Raw genomic sequence first — 16,425 nt, 5'->3', positions numbered from 1 at the left:
TCAGGTGCGCCTTGGCGATTTATTTCGTAGTTTTTGAGTAATTAACAAAAGAAAATTAATATTTTTGGCGGGACTATAGCTAAAAGTAGCTGTTTCCGGCTAAAAAAAGCTGTTCAATTTTGAGATGGTGTTGCCAAATGCCGAATTTTGGATACTCGAATACGCGGGCTTTTTGAATCTTTTGTTCGCACTATTCTCAACAAACTAAAATATTGTTGAGTTTACAATATTTCTTGATTTTATAGAACAAATATAGTTTAGAATACAATATTCGGCTGCCAGAGCAGCCGAATATTCCGCGACTTTTGAGTTTAGATTAAAATATTTGGCTACCAGGGCAGTCAAACAGCGCGCCAAATAAAAAATAGCGTTTGACAACACTGAAATCTAGCTTTACCCGATTTTTCCACTTTTCAACACTGAAATCTCGAGTAGTAATAGTAAACATTTACCAAAAAAGCTGTTCAATTTTGAGATGGTGTTGCCGAATGCCGAATTTTGGATACTCGAGTACGCGGGCTTTTTGAATCTTTTGTTAGCACTATTCTCAACAAACGAAAATATTGTTGAGTTTACAATATTTCTTGATTTTATGGAACAAATATAGTATAGAATACAATATTCGGCTGCCAGAGCAGCCGAATATTCCTCGAATTTTGAGTTTAGATTAAAATATTTGGCTACCAGGGCAGTCAAACAGCGCGCCAAATAAAAAATAGCGTTTGACAACACTGAAATCTAGCTTTACCCGATTTTTCCACTTTTCAACACTGAAATCTCGAGTAGTAATAGTAAACATTTACCATACTTTTGAATACTAGCCGTTATTCTATCTATTTGTCAGGAGCCCTGGGCGACAATTGTCAGTGTTAGAAAACGTGGTTAATGAGAATGTAAATAAGTAGTTTGTTTACAACTTAATCTTCGCTGTTTTAATTTTTAATGTTATAATGGAGGATTCGAATGACCAATTGCGTACCCAAATGCGAGATATAATTCTCAATACATCGAAACCACTGATTATTCACGATTTTCCCTTGAAGTGGGAATGCTTTAATGGATCGCTGCATGATTGGTGCGAGTGCTTTGACGCAGAAACCTCATCCAGTCCAGGACCGGAATTCGAGCTTATGTCAATGACAGATTGCTCATCGCCACAGTGGGAACGAAAACGGAAAAGGGTTACCAACATGTCTATGCAGCAATTTCTCAAGGACTATGGCGGTGGAGTGATGGAGAATCAAAGCCACTGGGCTGCCTATCAGTATAAGAGAGCACAGGATGTGCCTGAGAGTTGTGTGAAAGGCATAGATTTTGGGGACTTTGGTTTTCCTGATCCTAATAATGACTTTACCTTCTGGCTGGGATCGGAACAGGCGAATACACCGTGTCACTATGACACCTACGGCATTAACATTGTCGTTCAGGTCTATGGTAGCAAACTCTGGTTACTCTTTCCCCCCGAGACGCCGTTGCAGAGTTCCCGAATTCCATATGAAGAGTCTAGTGTTTATTGCTTGGAAAACTTTTATGCTCCTCCTCCGGACAGAAACTACAGTGAATTTGCCGACCAAGCCCATTCCTGTATACTTCAGGCTGGCGATGTTCTCATTGTGCCGCGTCATTGGTGGCACTACGTGGAGTCCAAGCAGACATCGTTGAGTGTTAACTATTGGGTCCCACTTAAAGTAGACTTAGATTTGGCCTTGGATGAGTTTATGGTCAAGCATATAATCGAGAGCTTTGTTAAGGGCGAAAATAATCAGATGAGGGAATATCTCTTGAATCCCAATCAGCTGTCAGAGGTGTCTGCCCTGCCCAGTGAACTGTTCGAACAATACGAACAGGCAGTTGGTCAAAATGTTGACGACAAGGCGAACCAACGTAAGCTATGGGACACTGATTACCTAACGGCCACAGATGTGAATGCCCTCTTTAATAATATTGACCTGTTTATACGACCCGTAGAGATTATGCACAAGGATGAGTACGAGCATCTGATCAACACCAACTCGAAGGGACGATTGTCAGCTGCACCCGAGAGTAACGACGGTATTATCAGCTCCAACCTGGAGCTACTTATCAATAGCATGTGTGCTCCTCGAAGTATAGCGAGCATCAAGCGAGAGTTCTTTCGTAGATTAAGACAATAGAATGCTTATATTTTGTTTTGTTTTGTGATAGGCAGAATACATATGTGAGATTAACTTTGAAGGGGTACATATATATATATATATAAAGATTTATAAAACAAAAATCCAATTTCAACGAATGAAGGGTGTAAAGCATTGAATGCTCAATTAGAATCTCTAGATTCCTCAAACACAGATTTCAACTTAAATCAAAAAGCATGCTACAAAAAGGTGGCTACAAATCAAGTGGTAGGTTTACCAGCCAGGAGGCTTCTGCTGGTTGGGATAGCCACCCTGCTGTTGGGCATAAGTGCCGGGATAGGTGCCATAGTGTCCGGGTGGCGGTCCCTGGGGAAAGCCAGGGTATTGATAATCTGTAATAAGAGGCAAAATAGATCAGATTTTATTATCTTTGAGATTATTTAATTGACTTACTTCCTGGATATGGCAAAGTTGCATAGGGATTAAAGCTCTGCGGCATGGGTGCCGGTACATAAGCTGGATATGGTACACCTGGAGTTGCTCCAAAAGGCACTGGCATGCCTTGAACCTGGGTTGGATAGGGTATAGCTGATGGAGCACCTGCTGTAGCAGCAGGCACATAAGGAGCACCACCGCTTGGTGTGGATGGAATGTCACTGCCGCTGCCCGAGGTGGATGCATAGTGTGAAGGCAATGCTGGAGTAGCTGGACATGCCTGGCGACTGGACTCTGTGGTCAGATCCTTGAGCAATTCCTCCTTTTCGGTTTTGCGAGCAAATACGAAATCACTAATCTTGTTTTGAAATACCACTAACAACTGGGTGAGGTCATTATAGAACTTGGTACCCTCCTGCAAATTACCAGATAACTCCACATAGCTATCATAGGCACTGGCCAACTCCTGGTACAGCTTGTCCCGCGAGCTGCCACAATTGCCAGTCTCCGAGACGAAATCTCCGTGGGCACTTTGAATATCAGCAACCAGAGATTGTTGACGCTCAATACTCTCCTTGACCTGTTGCTGCAGCGGATTTATAACTTGACCAATGCGCGCCAGAGACAAGGCTGGCTCATCGATGGCTCCGTCTTTCTGGAGGGCATGCAAGAACTCATCCTTCATATTGAATGTGGCCGATTTCAGTTCGGACTCAACGGCATCCCGTTCGGCCTTAATGGTCTCTACGGCCTCCATTAGATGCTTAAGCCGCTGTACACTAGAACAATTGGGATCTACACTACCGCTGGCGGAGGGCAACGACTGTTGTATCTGCTCTGGAGACAGTGAAAGCAGCTGGATTCCCTTCTGATTTGCCTCAAATTTCTGACGCACGACCTTGTCTGCCTCAATGGCATTGGTAATAACTTCGCGATACTTCTTCGCATTAGTGCGGAACATTTCGGTCAGCTTGTCCGAACTGATGCGTGTCCAGCGCTCTTTAAATTGTGCACGTAACTGATTGTCCGAGTCGCGCTCCTCGTCGAGCAATCTCTCTGTCTCATCCAGAATCTCGCGATTTCGACTGAGAAGCTCCGGTAAATCCTTCAACAAGGTCTGTACATTCTCAATGCCGCCCTTTTGACGAACCTCGTGGGCTTTCTCCTTGAGCGACGGTGGTAATCCATTGTTGCCATCTGTGGTCTCCACAGCAGCCGGCAGATTAAGACTGGCCAGCACCGCATTAAGAGTTTGTGTGGACTCACGCAATTTCATAATCTCCCCATTTACAATTTCGTTTTTCCGCATATCGGAAGCGGTAAGAGCGCGATGCAGTTCAACCGGTACCAGATTGGAGAAAATATCCTTAAAATTGCTAGCCAAGGGTACAGGAATAGGTAGAGGTTTTGCCAACTGAGCCTTGCCAGGCGAGGCCAGAGTACTTAGCTCTGGTATCATCTCATTATAAATGAACTCATTGTCCTTGGTAGATTCAGCCAAGTTCCGTTTTGCCCGACTGAAATACTCGTCCAAGTACGTCTCATTGCCTCCACGTGACTGAGCCGCCTTAAACAAGTCTATGGCATTGCGAAGACGAGCAATTTCTTCGCCAATTTTCTTGGCAGAACGACAAACAAGACTTTGATACAGTTGAGTCAGAGCATGGAAACCTGCCTGCTTGCCGGCTACTGTGGGTATCCATTCCTTTTCCCACAAACTGCGCACCGATTCTTTCTGCATGGCACGCAAAACATCTGCATAGAATTCTTCACCCTGGCAACATAATTTAGCAATAATTTGATCCTTCATATTGTCTGTGAACACGTTGGATTGGAAATTACAAAAAAATTGCATACGAAAACGATAAAACTTACCCTTAATAGCCTTGAGAATGAATACCTCTTGAGCCTGTGCCACCATCAGAGCCTGAAGTACTACCAGTGTGTCTTGGCTTAGATCCGGAGTAGGCTCTGAAGGCAATGCAGCTGGCGTTGCACCTTTTAAGTACTGGAAAATGCCAGCACTCTGTTGCAATAATTTAATGGCCAACTTGAGACCCTCATCCGTGTCCAGGGCCTGACTAGCCGCTACATTACTCTGCAGAGCGGCTATATTGAAAAGCACACATACTTTCTCATACATCAGCGACGTGTGGGCTATTGAAATTAGATTTCATTATCTTAACGTTGTTCTTTCAAATAACAGAAAGGAGACATACTTAGGCTGATTTTACCGCCAAATATAGAACCCTTATCGAAGGCGTCTTTCCATTTGAAGGGTATTTGCAGTTCACTCACCGAAATCTTCGTTTCCAGAGCACAAATCTGATCATAATAGCTAGAAAAAAGCGAAACCAAATGCCCAGCGGGGCCAACAATTAGAGACTACGTCATCCACTACCAATACAAAAAAAAGCTTGTTTACGTCTAACTTACGCACACACACATCATATAATGCTGATATGTATGATTGGGCAGTCGGATAATGGTCTTTCCCTACTATCAAAGTGAATGACTCATTTTCGAAGGTATGTATAAACCCTCTTCTTATATACCCATTCATATATGTACATTTTTGTGATTAATTGCAACTTACGCGTAGACCACTTCCAAGGATGCCTCATACTTTTCAAAGAATTTCCAAATCGCCGTATTGCGTTGCTTTGAAAATTCATTTACAGACTCCGCATATTTGGCCTTCTCATCGGTGGTGGCTCCATTGTAAGTGCTTTGTATGAGATTGTTTAGCGGTTTTACTATGTCCACTTCCGATGGTTTTTTCAACGGCACGCCCAACAGTTTTGACATCTTTTGTGCAGTTGCAAAAATAAAAATTAATTAAAACACGGTCTATGAAATTCTTTACTTTTCCCCTTCTCTCCACTCCACTCTTTTTAAATGTCGCTTCTCAGTCGTTGTCTCGCCAACAGCTGTCAAATGGCGAACTGGCGTTATGCAGCACTACAAACAGTGCTGCCAACTTTCGATACATAAGATAAAGAAAATAATTGTTGAGTCTAAATTTAAGTCTATCACAAATAATTAAATAAATTTTGCGGGCCAGAACTCTGTAGAATATTTACAATATATTGTATGTGGGGAAACTAGATTCATTTATAGCTAAGCCGCCAACACTGTTACCCACACTGTATGTTGTTCACTTTGACTCTGTGTGGCAACTCTAGATACTTTCTATTTTCTGATTGTGAAAAAGTTGGTTGAAATTTTTCACATATTTCCCGTATTGATTGAGCAGAAATCCTCGAATTTTTATTGAAGAAGTTACGATAAGGTTTTTCATCGTACCTAGTGATAATCAAAACGCATAAACAGAGCAGTCGCAGAGTGAAAGAAATCGGCAGTAACAACAACAACAACAGGAGGAGAGGGAGAGAGAGAAGAAAAATCGAAGAACTATGGCCGAGATTGAGAAAATGACAGCAGCGGTGGACCAGCCAGACTCAGCCCCGGTTCCAGCCGCAGATTCAGTCCCGATTGCAGAAGCGGAGAAAACAACAACAACATCGATAGCTCCACCCACTGATATCCCAATAACCGCAATGGACGCTGTCTCCTCGGAAACTCCTGAATTAGGCACATCGCCCACTCAGGAACCATCGAGCAATTCTCATCCACATGACTCGGAATATGATACGGCCAGCGATCTGGAAGGCGGCGAGGAGTATGACGATGACGACGATGATAATGAAGATGACGATGGAGAAAGCGGCAGCGAGGACGAGACGGAAACCGACGAAGAGACAGAAGAGGATGAGGATGGTGCTGGTGAGATGCCCGATGGCGACACATCATCAGCAGCTGCAGCAGCGGCAGCGGCTCAAAAGAAAGTAGACGAGGATCGCAGCAATCCGCAGTATATACCCAAACGTGGTACGTTCTACGAGCACGATGACCGCACAGCTGAAACAGAGGTGGACATTGTCATTGAAGATGACAGTCAGTCGCAATCATTAACAGATATCAATGGGGATGCGAATGGTGTTGGCGGTGGCGCTGCACAATCTGCTGCGGGTGAGGGAGTGGGCGGAGGAAGCGTTGGTGGTCAAACGCCGACTATATCGCAGGCTTCCAAGACCATGAAGAAATGGCAGCCGGCATCAGGCGGTGATCGCTGGTCCCACGATCGTTTTGAAGCAAATGAGCAGGCACCCAAATCGCGAGCTGAACTTTTGCAGACCTACGGCTATGATATACGCAACGAGGATGCTGCCCCCCGAGCTCGTCGCCGCCGGCGATATGGGCGAGGTCCTAGTAAATATTCACGTAACTGGGAGGACGAGCAGGCCTATCTGAAGGCCAGCAATAAAGAACGCAAACCACCCAGGCCTCAGGATTTTCCAGCTCTTAATGAGCGTAAAGTCTCGCGTAGACCGCTTGCCACTTCTGGTCGCGCCGAGAAGGAAAATCGTCGCGGGGGTTTAGGGGCAGGAGCACCTGGTGGTTCTCAGGAACAGCCCCGTCATTATGGCCGTCATAGTAATGGCAGCGCAGCTGGGCGTCAGAATGCCATGGAATTTAAACAAAAATCGAATCGTGGGCCAAACCAACAACCCAGAGAGAGGGAGCGAGAGAGAGATAGAGTGGACCGTGATCAACCGGTGGAGCAGCATACAAAGCCGACAACTCCCCGAGCAAATGGTCAAACTATTCAAAACAACGAAGGTCTTCAGTTACAACCAAACACTAACCAACAGCATCAGCAGCAAACCCAAACTCAGCAGAGGCAGCAACCTGTCCAGCAACATCAACCACAGCAGCAATTGCCTTTGCCCGCGCCACCGACTCAGAACCAAATACCGCCACTGTCAACCACAAATCTTTCGCAGCGATTGCAGCAAGTGCAGCAACGTAACGATCCCAGTCATGTGGGTAGCGTCCAAATGCAGGCGCTGGCCAGTCAGAATCAACAGCAGCAACAACAGGTCCACATGCAGCAGCAGCAGAGTCAATCTGTGGCGCCCAAGCGTTACTCCAGTTTGCGAAGATCCCAGCAACAGCAGGACCAAATCCAACAACAGATACAGATGCAGCAACAACAGCAACAGCAATCTCAAATTATTCTACAGGATCCTCATATGCTCATGCAGATTGCTTATCAACAGCAAGAACTCCAAGCCCAACTGCAGGGCCTACAACTGGGTCCTGCACCCGGATCGGCAAGTGTGCCACCACCCGCAGCCAAACAGCCGGCTCAGCCACCAGCAACCGCCACCTATGCTCCGGCTCAGGGGGCTCCGTATTATGTAACTGGAGCAGAGGCGGGACCATATGGAAATCCAGCTGCAGCTGCCGCTGCTGCCTACTTGCCCACTACACCAGCTGCCGTTGCGTATGCTCAGGCTCAAGCTCAATCAGCTCCCGCCCAGCCTCAAGCGCCACCGCAGGCGCAAGTGGCTGCCACACAGTCGGCCCAGGCACCCCCACCGTCAATTAACTATCATCAAAACTACAATACAGTCGGGGGTACCACGTATTTTGTGCCGCCTGCCCAGACAACCAGTCGACCTACTCAGCTGCCTCAACGACGCCCAACCAATGCGATTCCCATTTTGCCACCATCCGAAAAGCATAAGACACGGGGAGCCGCATCTGGTTCCGGATCCGGAGGAGGACAGGCCAAAGAGGAAGGAGGCAACTCTGATAATATTGATCACATTCTGGATAATATGTTTGTGCAGCGTCCGGCATTCCAGGCGCCGCCAGCGGATGCAGCAACAACTTCACCCAAGGAGGATAGCACCACCACTAGCATTAACAACGCAGCCACTAGCAACAATAGCACCAGCTCTGGCGCGGTTTCTGAGCAAAACCTTCAGCCAGTTGCTGTTACTGGGCAGGAATGAGTGCAGGTCTATGCCAACTTACAGCAACAGCAGCAACAGCATAGGCGTGGCCGCCATCTACCACCATTGGGAAGTAATTCAGTTCCATTACCCGCCTATGCCCTGCTGCCGCCGCACGTTGGCTACTATAGACCGCACTAGTGGAGGAGGACCGGAGAACTCAGCTCATCAATAGCATCAGCACTGGCTAGTGCCCCCATTTTGAAAAACTGGCTTGACGAGAACTTTTTCCCCTTTAAAAATCAAATCAATTATTTATTTCTTTTTTTTTTGCTTTCAACTTGAAGAAATCGTTTTCTGGGAAATATTTTCTTTTTTTTTTTTGGATCTCCAAAGTTAACTCATGGGAATTTGACTCCTGATTTGTTTAATTTACTCGCAAGTCTGTGACTTGGGCTTAAATTTTATTCTTTCTTCTAGAATTGTGTATTAAGTTTGACAAGTTTCAAAACAAAAAAAAAAATATGTAAAATAGATTTTAGCTCTCGCCTCAAGAGATAATCAAACTAAATATGAAAAAAATATATATTTACGATCAAAGATGTATATGAATAATCCAAGCGCCAGCTTCAATTCAGTTGTATAATGTATATGTAGTCAGTAGGATCATTTGAGATCAAAATCAAGTCTAAAGAATTTTGAAATAGCCGCATTTTTAAGTTGGAAATCATTGTGTAAAATGTATTTGCATAAAACTAATGGAATATTGAATTTAAAAATAAACGTTTAACAGAAAAAAAAAACCATTTTGGGTTAGTTCTATGGATGGTCATAGGCAAGACAAATTCGCTTTGGTATTTGGTATAAAACTAAGTCGATAAAACATTAAAAAAGCAAATAAAAAACGTACATAGACTTAAGATATAAGGTGAAAGTGAAAGAGAACACAAGTTCAACACAAAGTATGAAGAACTGGACAATTTGGGGAATGAACATTAACATTTCAACAGAATTACATAAAATGAACAAAAATAACAAGATTTTGACTATTTCTTGAATTTTAAGTCTAAACATTCTGAATTCTAGTGGGCACTAGAAGATCCCCTTTTGACTTAGCTGTAGCATACTCTGAAGCTCCTTCTTTTTGTACTTATAAGTAGATAATCCTATAAATTCAACTTTAAACTAATAGATTGTTTACAATTTGGACTCCTTGGCAAGTTGTTCCAGTAGCTCACTGATTTTACGGAATGAATCCTTAAATATATCATTAAACTTTCGAGCACTTGTCTTAATGCTATCACGGTAGGCAGTTGTATTAATAAAGACCCTGAAATACAAATATAGTTAATAAAAAAGTTAGACCAGTGAAGAGTAAACTTACTCTCCCGAAGTTATGGAGTAGAAGACCCCATAACCATCGAAAACCATGGGTGCCACATAGCCGACATTAGCTGTGAATCCCAGTGTACTGGTGGATAGAACGAAATTTCCACCACCACCGCTTTTGGTGTAGAGGGGATCATCGTAAAGGGCCGGTATATCCAATTTGTTCTCATAGGCAGCACACCAGAGACCAAACAAATGTCTATCGATGCCCTGTCCCTTGCGGGCCTCATTCATCATGTGCTTATGATCATCGACGGCAGCACGAAATGCTTTGGCCAAGGCCAGGTCACTGGTACTCGGATTTGTGGTGGCCTTAAGGAATGTATGCACAGCTCCAGTGCAGGAGCGTAACGTCTCTGTACGTCCATTGTAATACTGACGCATCAATGCCGTCTCATAGGTGGGAGCAATGTCTTGATGCATTCGGTAATAGGCCCATTGCATGACCACCTGGACAAAAGAGTCAGGATGCAACCGATGGGTCTTCATAAAGTCCTTGCCAAACTCATCGAATACTGTAAAAGTGACTGTCACATCCATACCCTAAGGTCGAATGACAATGAATGATAATGTCCAAAAAAAGATCAATATCTACTCCGTTTACCCTATCATCGATCTCCTGCCGCATACGTTTAATCTCTCCGCGCAGAGTATCATCGAGTTCAAATTTAAGTTCCTTCCAGTCCACTACTTTGGTGTTCTCTACCTCACTCCAGTCTGGCTCGGGCACCTCCAGCAGACTCAATTGCATGAAAGTAGCGAAGCTGACACTGACTGTCCCATCGTAGCAACTGTGCTCTCCCGTCCAAATGAAGCGTCCATTCTTGTAGGCAACTATGCTGCTGCTGTGATCAGCCCAACGGGAGTGATAGTCGCCATAGAGACCCAACTGTGATGCCTCCTCATAATCCTTGGGCGAGTGCTCGTCCCAACAGATATCTATGTTGGCGCTCTCTACCAATTTCAATGTTTCCCGATTGTTGGCAGAAATCTCTTTAATTCGCTCCCGATTCTTGGCCCAAGTTGGGCGATCATCATGGGTAAGAGCTGGCACACAATCACCCTCCGGTTCATAGTCCAAAATGCTGCGTAAACGCTGTAGAGCCACTAAAATCTCTGGAGCTGTCAGAATGCTATCATCATCATGCACACATTTCAGGATGAACTGACGACCTTTGGCACTTATAAGAAAATGTGTGGGCGTTTGGCCCTCAGTCTTGGTAAGGAAGTGCTTCTCAATGTGATCCTGTTCGATGCCCGGAATGCGGCAAGTGGAGAAAAAGTTCTTATATAGAGCGGATGAGTACTTAATTTTACCTCCGTTCGAGGAAAGCGGCTTGATGGTGGCTTTTCGGGTTAGATCCCAAAACTCCAAAGTATGATGGATTTGTCTTGCGAAACTCTATCAAACAAAACAAAAGTGGTGAAAAGAAAACTTGAAGATCTGCGTGTTTAGTTAGCCGAACAGAAGTTTTTTTATACCTTCAACATATATTCCGGAGTCTCCGGGACTCCCACCAACTCCAGCTGGCCAGCCATTGACATCAGTTGATAGGGTAACAGAGGAAGACGCAACAGATGATACCCATAATCCTCCCACCAAGTGCCCAACCAATTTTTCATTTTCCCCTCACGTTCCTTCAGTTTTTCTTGAAGTATAGGACCAATGTTATTTTGGAAGTCATCAATAACTTTTCTTGTCTGGGCCAGTTCCTCGGCTGTGCCAAATGGCTGAACGCAGGCAAAATAACGATCCATTGTTTCCCGTAGATCGGGCAACGGAAGTGGTGGCAATGTTTCATCAAAATCATAGGTATTGCTGTCATTCTTATCCATAAAATATAGACTGGCTCGATCCATGGCTAAATTCTGTACGAATATCTAAAATTGGACAAAAGTTAAGATTAGCCCAGGGTGGTATAAACTTGGAAAAAAAAGGCCTATCCGGCCCCAAGCAGATAGCGCACACCCTCGACATAGAGAACTTTCGTTTTTAAGTCCAAAGTACCAAAGTCAAGTACATACATATGTATATGCATATGTAGATGAAGTGATGACTCCAGCCCAGTCGGGCAAAGGTCGCATCAGCAAAACTGAAGTGTTTGGGTGCATTTTAATATAGCCTTAGATATGCTAGACAAATAGATGAATTTACTGTCTAAACTGATTGCTAAATACATATTAATAGAAATATCTTTCTTTCTTTTTTTGTTTCGACCGACCTTTGGACTTGATGTGGAGAACGGTTTTTCGAAATTATGCCCGAAGCGTCAGAGTGCCGTTAAACGACTAAACGATTAGCAATGTTAACGAAACCAGCAAAGCTCCTCGGAAAACCCTTATCAGCTCCAACTCTGTGGGGGGTTGGGGGTGTGGTGGGCATACGTATATACATACATAGGAACAAATTAAGATAATAATATTGGTAAGAATGAAAGTGCTAGACGGCAAGCGGCGGCGTCTGATAAGTGGTTCGTAGGAGTGGGTCAGTACTTTTAATATGAAAGCAATTGAGTGCACGTTTAGATTAGCTTTTATTACCTGTAACTGATGTGCAGTCTCGTATAATTTATATATCCATTTTTTAAGGTAATTAACAAAACGTTGAACTCGCCAAGTCAGGGTAAGAAGCAGTGAGGGACAAAGGTGGTTAGCGGCACACATTTGTTCTTGTTTACAACCCCCAGTAGGCAATTAGCGGCATATTTATTTAAACTAACATTAATTCCATTTATTTAAGTCCTAAGAAACATTTGTGCATAATACAAACAATTGAAAGATAATTTAATTTCACTTTTTTCTTTATTTGTTATTTTTCTCATAATTTTGTTCATTGTGAAATTTAGCAACATTTGCTTTTGGCTAATTGGTTCGACTTTGTTTTTCTACTGGGTCGGTTTAAAAAAAAACTCAGCAGCTGCACGTCAGAGTTGTCACTTTGCACAACTATTTGAAATTCGATTTCGTTTTCTACAATCAGTTTTTGATATAAAATGCATATTAATACATCAAAAATATTTTTTATATAGAGATAAATTGTTTTGAAATTCCTTGGCGTATATTTAGACTGATATTATTGGTGAAAGAAATTAAAATTGCAGTGCAAGCGGAAACAGCTGAAAAGGTGTTTTCCAGCCCTGGTCATTTGGCATTTTGCAAACATATGAAATGGGCGAAGAAAACAAAAACGGACAAAGCCAAATATCACGCAAAGAAATATAAATTGGATATTAATAATTTGTCAAAATGTTGCCATCGACAGGCTTGTTTAAGGACTTCCTTTGCCCGTTCTATGGCAGCAAGGAAACCTCCGCTGCCGGGGGAGACTCTGCGGTGACCTGTAACCGTCCTTTTTGTCACTTCAAGCATGTCCGGAGTGAGTATGTGGGTTATGAAATTATGAATGTTATGTATTTATTGGATTACTTTTAGCCGATGTTGAGAGTATGCAGGTGGCAGAACCCGCGTCGGACCTGAAACCAGCTCCTCTGCCAAAATTAATGGAACTGCCGCTGCCTGAACTGAAGCTATTCGCAACGGCAAAAAGACAAATCTGGAGTATCATCCAGAGAAACCCGGTCTAAATGCTTCCCCAGCCAAAAGAAAGCAGGAAGGTAGCCTAGACAACGCCCCGAAATATGTCCCCTCACAACCTCAAACGAATGGTGCCGGTGGCAATGAGAAGCAACACACAGAACAAGAAATAGACGACGAACAAATTACAATAGATATTGAAATGCAGAATGGGGAGCAAGCAGGCTTGGAGACCAAAGAGGAGCCCATCTGTGAGAGGGAGACGACCAGTAAAGAACATACCAGTGAGAAAAAGCGAAATGAATCGCATACAGAAAAGGAGAAAGAGGTGAAGGAAAAGGCGGCAACCGAGAGAACCCCCACATCTGGTTCGGTAACATTGAGCCGCAGTGACAGCAGTCATAAGCGTGAACACAAATCCAGCAGAAGCAGTTCGAGCAGTTCTCATAAAGATAAAAGCAGGGACAAGGATAAAGAGAAAGACAACGATAAGGACAAACATCGGCATAAATCAAGTTCCAGACACAGTTCCTCTTCCACCTCACACAGAAAATCAACTGAGAAGAGTTCTAGCAGCACCAGTAGCAGCAACAAACACAAGACAAGCTCATCTTCATCAAAAAGTCATCGTTCCTCCTCGTCTTCCAGTTCCAAATCCAAATCGAAAGGTTCCTCTTCCAAATCATGCACATCTACTAGTGAGAGCACAAGGATAATGGAAACCGATAAAGAGGAACACAAGGAAATGGAAGACCAGGAGGTAATGAATTTTGATTTTAACTATGACAATACCTCAGAAGCTGAAATCGCACGCCAATGCGAGATGATCTTTAATGAACTTGAGAGTAAATTTGCCCAGATGCATAATTCAACCGAGAGCAGTGAATCGACAGCTGAAAGCAGTCGCAAGCGTAAAGCCCCGACACCCGATTTGGATGCACTAACAGAGGCAGCTACAGCGACTCTCCAGAAGCGCCGTGTTGCCCACGAAAATGCTGACAAAAGCAAAGCGGCACGAGGATTGAGTGCGGTAGAGCAAAAACCGAATCACATTCGCAATGCTATGCAAGCGATTTTTGACAGACGCTCCGAAATGCGCCGACAGGAGAAACTAAGAGCCGAGGCTGCAGCCAATCAACTGCGTGAGGCACAGGAACGGGTACGTGTTGCCCAAGAAGCGTTGGCCAAGGAACAGGACAAGGCAAGACTAACTCCGCTAATACCGCGCACTGCCCTCACCCCGGGACGTTCAGGTAAGTAGTCAATATGTATTATGTGCATATTTCCGACTTATTTATGTTTTCTTCACCAGCTCGCAGCATAGCCCCAGTTGCCAATGTTGTGGCCATTGCGAGGGCGAAAAAGAAAATCGAAGAGTTGCAAGCTGAAAAAAAGGCAGCATTTACCTCAGCCAAATCATTTAAGGGAGCAACACGTGTCGCCCACAAGCCCACTACAACCCTGGACAAAAATGAACCATCACAATCCTTGGTGGAGTCGACGGGTCTTGAGAAACCGACAGTGCTGGAACCTCAAAGCTCTAAAATATCGTACAACATACGAATGCAGTATTATGAACTGATGGTGAAACAATGCACCATCATTTATCCCCAACTGGTCGACGCTTGGGAAAGAGCCCAGGTGGAGGAGCTGGCTGTGTTTAAAAAATGTAATACTGTGGCAATTTACAAAAATAGTTCCTTGCTGGCTATAAACAAGATGCGTAAAGAAGCCATCGAGACTGGCAATCGACCCAGTGTGGCCAATAAGACTGTTTCCCATGAAATGATGTTGGGTGGCAAGAGGGCGCTAACAACCTCCTGGAGTGTGGAGAAGAAGGAGTGAGTAACGGCATAATACACTTGCCTTTTAACTCATTTTGTTTAATTTTATTTTAGGAAATTAAGCTCCAAGGCGGGTGGAAAGCAACCTTTTGATAGTCTGGAATCTGAAAAGGCCTATGAAATGGTCTTTGACCTGCGTCTTACCGAACAGCAATTAATAGATAATGGCTTTCCGCGACCGGGTTCCAAGCCTGGCCTAGCTGTCATAACCTCCACTCGTCCCAATCGTCGCCCCAATGAGACCGAACGTTATTGTTCTCGTTGTGGTAAAGTCTTCAATTTGAATGTGTACGAACGTCAGTGCTCAGACGAGTGCAACTATCATCCCAAAAGCACGGGCTATCGACGTGGTTTCAGTGATAATTATCACCGATGTTGCCAACAGCCTGCCGGCACACCTGGCTGCTCCTATGCCAACTATCATGTCAGCGACTATTACGACCCGGATAAATTAACGTGCTTTGTGAAAACCATGATTCATCGACGTCTTGCAGAATATGTTCCAAGCAAAAAGGATATTTTCGCATTGGATTGCGAAATGTGCTACACAACGCATGGCATAGAGCTCACACGTGTCACTGTGGTGGACATCGATGGACGCACCGTGTACGATGCTTTGGTCAAACCGGATAATCAGATCGTGGACTACAATACTGTGTAAGTGGCCAAGCGATGTTTGATACTGTCAACACGTAAATAACTCAATTTACTCAATTTTGTTTTGTAATTTTAGCTACTCTGGCATAACAGAAGCTATGCTATCCAAGGAGACACGCACATTACGCGATGTCCAGGCCGTTCTCATGTCAATGTTCCACTCGAAGACAATACTGGTGGGACATAGTTTGGAGAGCGATCTGAAGGCATTAAAGCTCATACACGATGTTGTGGTGGATACATCAGTTTTATTTCCCCACAAGATGGGGCTACCCAAAAAACGTGCCCTTAAGACACTTTGCATCGAGAATCTGAAGCGTATCATACAAGAAAATGGTAAGTGATTGTAATTTAAATCATTTCAATTCCTCTAATTTCGTTTTTGCAGAAGCTGGCCATGACAGCGCAGAGGATGCCGAGGTCTGCATACAACTCATTAAATACTATCTAAATAACAAAATCAGTTGAAATAACAATTGTTCGCTTACAACTCCAAATCCCTCGCCCCTTCTCCTTTGTCATTCACCTCTGAATAAGCAATCCAAAAGCTAACGCTTTAAAATGCCTTATTTTAAATATGTATACATATTTATATTTATAAATAAAAACAAAAATCTAAGTTCGCAACAAGCCAGAAAATTCAGAAAA

General features: G+C 43.8%; 5 protein-coding genes across 7 annotated transcripts; 3 read left to right on the top strand and 2 right to left on the bottom strand.

Annotated features, from left to right (window-relative positions):
* The first annotated feature begins 878 nt into the window (after positions 1-878).
* HSPBAP1 (HSPB1 associated protein 1) lies at positions 879-2,272 on the top strand. The gene is made up of 2 exons (XM_068301462.1): positions 879-1,884; positions 1,969-2,272. Exons 1-2 carry the CDS (start codon positions 951-953, stop codon positions 2,151-2,153), a joined length of 1,119 nt encoding a protein of 372 aa, XP_068157563.1. The 5' UTR covers positions 879-950; the 3' UTR covers positions 2,154-2,272.
* Positions 2,130-5,475, bottom strand: ALiX (programmed cell death 6-interacting protein-like protein AliX). The gene is made up of 5 exons (XM_068301457.1): positions 5,146-5,475; positions 4,769-4,887; positions 4,425-4,706; positions 2,568-4,364; positions 2,130-2,506 (listed from the first exon to the last, which is right to left on the bottom strand). The coding sequence occupies exons 1-5, from the start codon at positions 5,355-5,357 to the stop codon at positions 2,388-2,390; spliced, it is 2,529 nt and encodes an 842-aa protein (XP_068157558.1). The 5' UTR covers positions 5,358-5,475; the 3' UTR covers positions 2,130-2,387.
* A 240-nt stretch (positions 5,476-5,715) lies between these two features.
* btz (barentsz) lies at positions 5,716-9,156 on the top strand. The gene is given in 1 exon segment (XM_068301456.1): positions 5,716-9,156. A coding segment is annotated over 1 exon segment (2,589 nt). The 5' UTR covers positions 5,716-5,965; the 3' UTR covers positions 8,555-9,156.
* CROT (Carnitine O-octanoyltransferase) lies at positions 9,066-12,434 on the bottom strand. Of its 3 annotated transcripts, none has more exons than XM_068301458.1 (5): positions 12,284-12,434; positions 11,225-11,623; positions 10,347-11,144; positions 9,738-10,285; positions 9,066-9,683 (listed from the first exon to the last, which is right to left on the bottom strand). In XM_068301458.1, exons 1-5 carry the CDS (start codon positions 12,404-12,406, stop codon positions 9,551-9,553), a joined length of 2,001 nt encoding a protein of 666 aa, XP_068157559.1. In that variant the 5' UTR covers positions 12,407-12,434; the 3' UTR covers positions 9,066-9,550. The 3 variants fall into 3 exon arrangements, with proteins under 3 accessions (XP_068157559.1, XP_068157562.1, XP_068157561.1); XM_068301461.1 differs by lacking the exon at positions 12,284-12,434 and adding an exon at positions 11,965-12,038; XM_068301460.1 differs by lacking the exon at positions 12,284-12,434 and adding an exon at positions 11,768-11,924.
* Positions 12,435-12,890: 456 nt separating this feature from the next.
* LOC137584246 (RNA exonuclease 1 homolog) lies at positions 12,891-16,425 on the top strand. Its single transcript, XM_068299548.1, is given in 7 exon segments — positions 12,891-13,118; positions 13,175-13,279; positions 13,282-14,529; positions 14,589-15,117; positions 15,175-15,777; positions 15,854-16,113; positions 16,166-16,425. Coding segments are annotated over 7 exon segments (2,955 nt in total). The 5' UTR covers positions 12,891-12,988; the 3' UTR covers positions 16,246-16,425.

This window comes from Drosophila tropicalis, unplaced genomic scaffold (assembly GCF_018151085.1).
Source record: "Drosophila tropicalis isolate 14030-0801.00 unplaced genomic scaffold, ASM1815108v1 contig_878, whole genome shotgun sequence".
Classification (NCBI taxonomy): domain Eukaryota; kingdom Metazoa; phylum Arthropoda; class Insecta; order Diptera; family Drosophilidae; genus Drosophila; species Drosophila tropicalis.
Note: the sequence above shows the minus strand (reverse complement) of the source record. Positions and strands in the feature narration are given on the sequence as shown.

Excerpts from the sequence above, each read along its gene's own strand:
- ALiX (XM_068301457.1), bottom strand. The coding sequence starts at position 5,357 with ATGTCAAAACTGTTGGGCGTGCCGTTGAAAAAACCATCGGAAGTGGAC. Across the intron at positions 4,707-4,768 it reads TGGCGGTAAAATCAGCCTAA|CCCACACGTCGCTGATGTAT; the intron begins GTATGTCTCCTT and ends TAATTTCAATAG. Across the intron at positions 2,507-2,567 it reads AACTTTGCCATATCCAGGAA|ATTATCAATACCCTGGCTTT; the intron begins GTAAGTCAATTA and ends CTCTTATTACAG.
- CROT (XM_068301458.1), bottom strand. The coding sequence starts at position 12,406 with ATGTGTGCCGCTAACCACCTTTGTCCCTCACTGCTTCTTACCCTGACT. Across the intron at positions 11,145-11,224 it reads CTCCGGAATATATGTTGAAG|AGTTTCGCAAGACAAATCCA; the intron begins GTATAAAAAAAC and ends TTTGTTTGATAG. Across the intron at positions 9,684-9,737 it reads TACTCCATAACTTCGGGAGA|GGTCTTTATTAATACAACTG; the intron begins GTAAGTTTACTC and ends TTTGTATTTCAG.
- HSPBAP1 (XM_068301462.1), top strand. The coding sequence starts at position 951 with ATGGAGGATTCGAATGACCAATTGCGTACCCAAATGCGAGATATAATT. Across the intron at positions 1,885-1,968 it reads TGACGACAAGGCGAACCAAC|AGATTATGCACAAGGATGAG; the intron begins GTAAGCTATGGG and ends TACGACCCGTAG.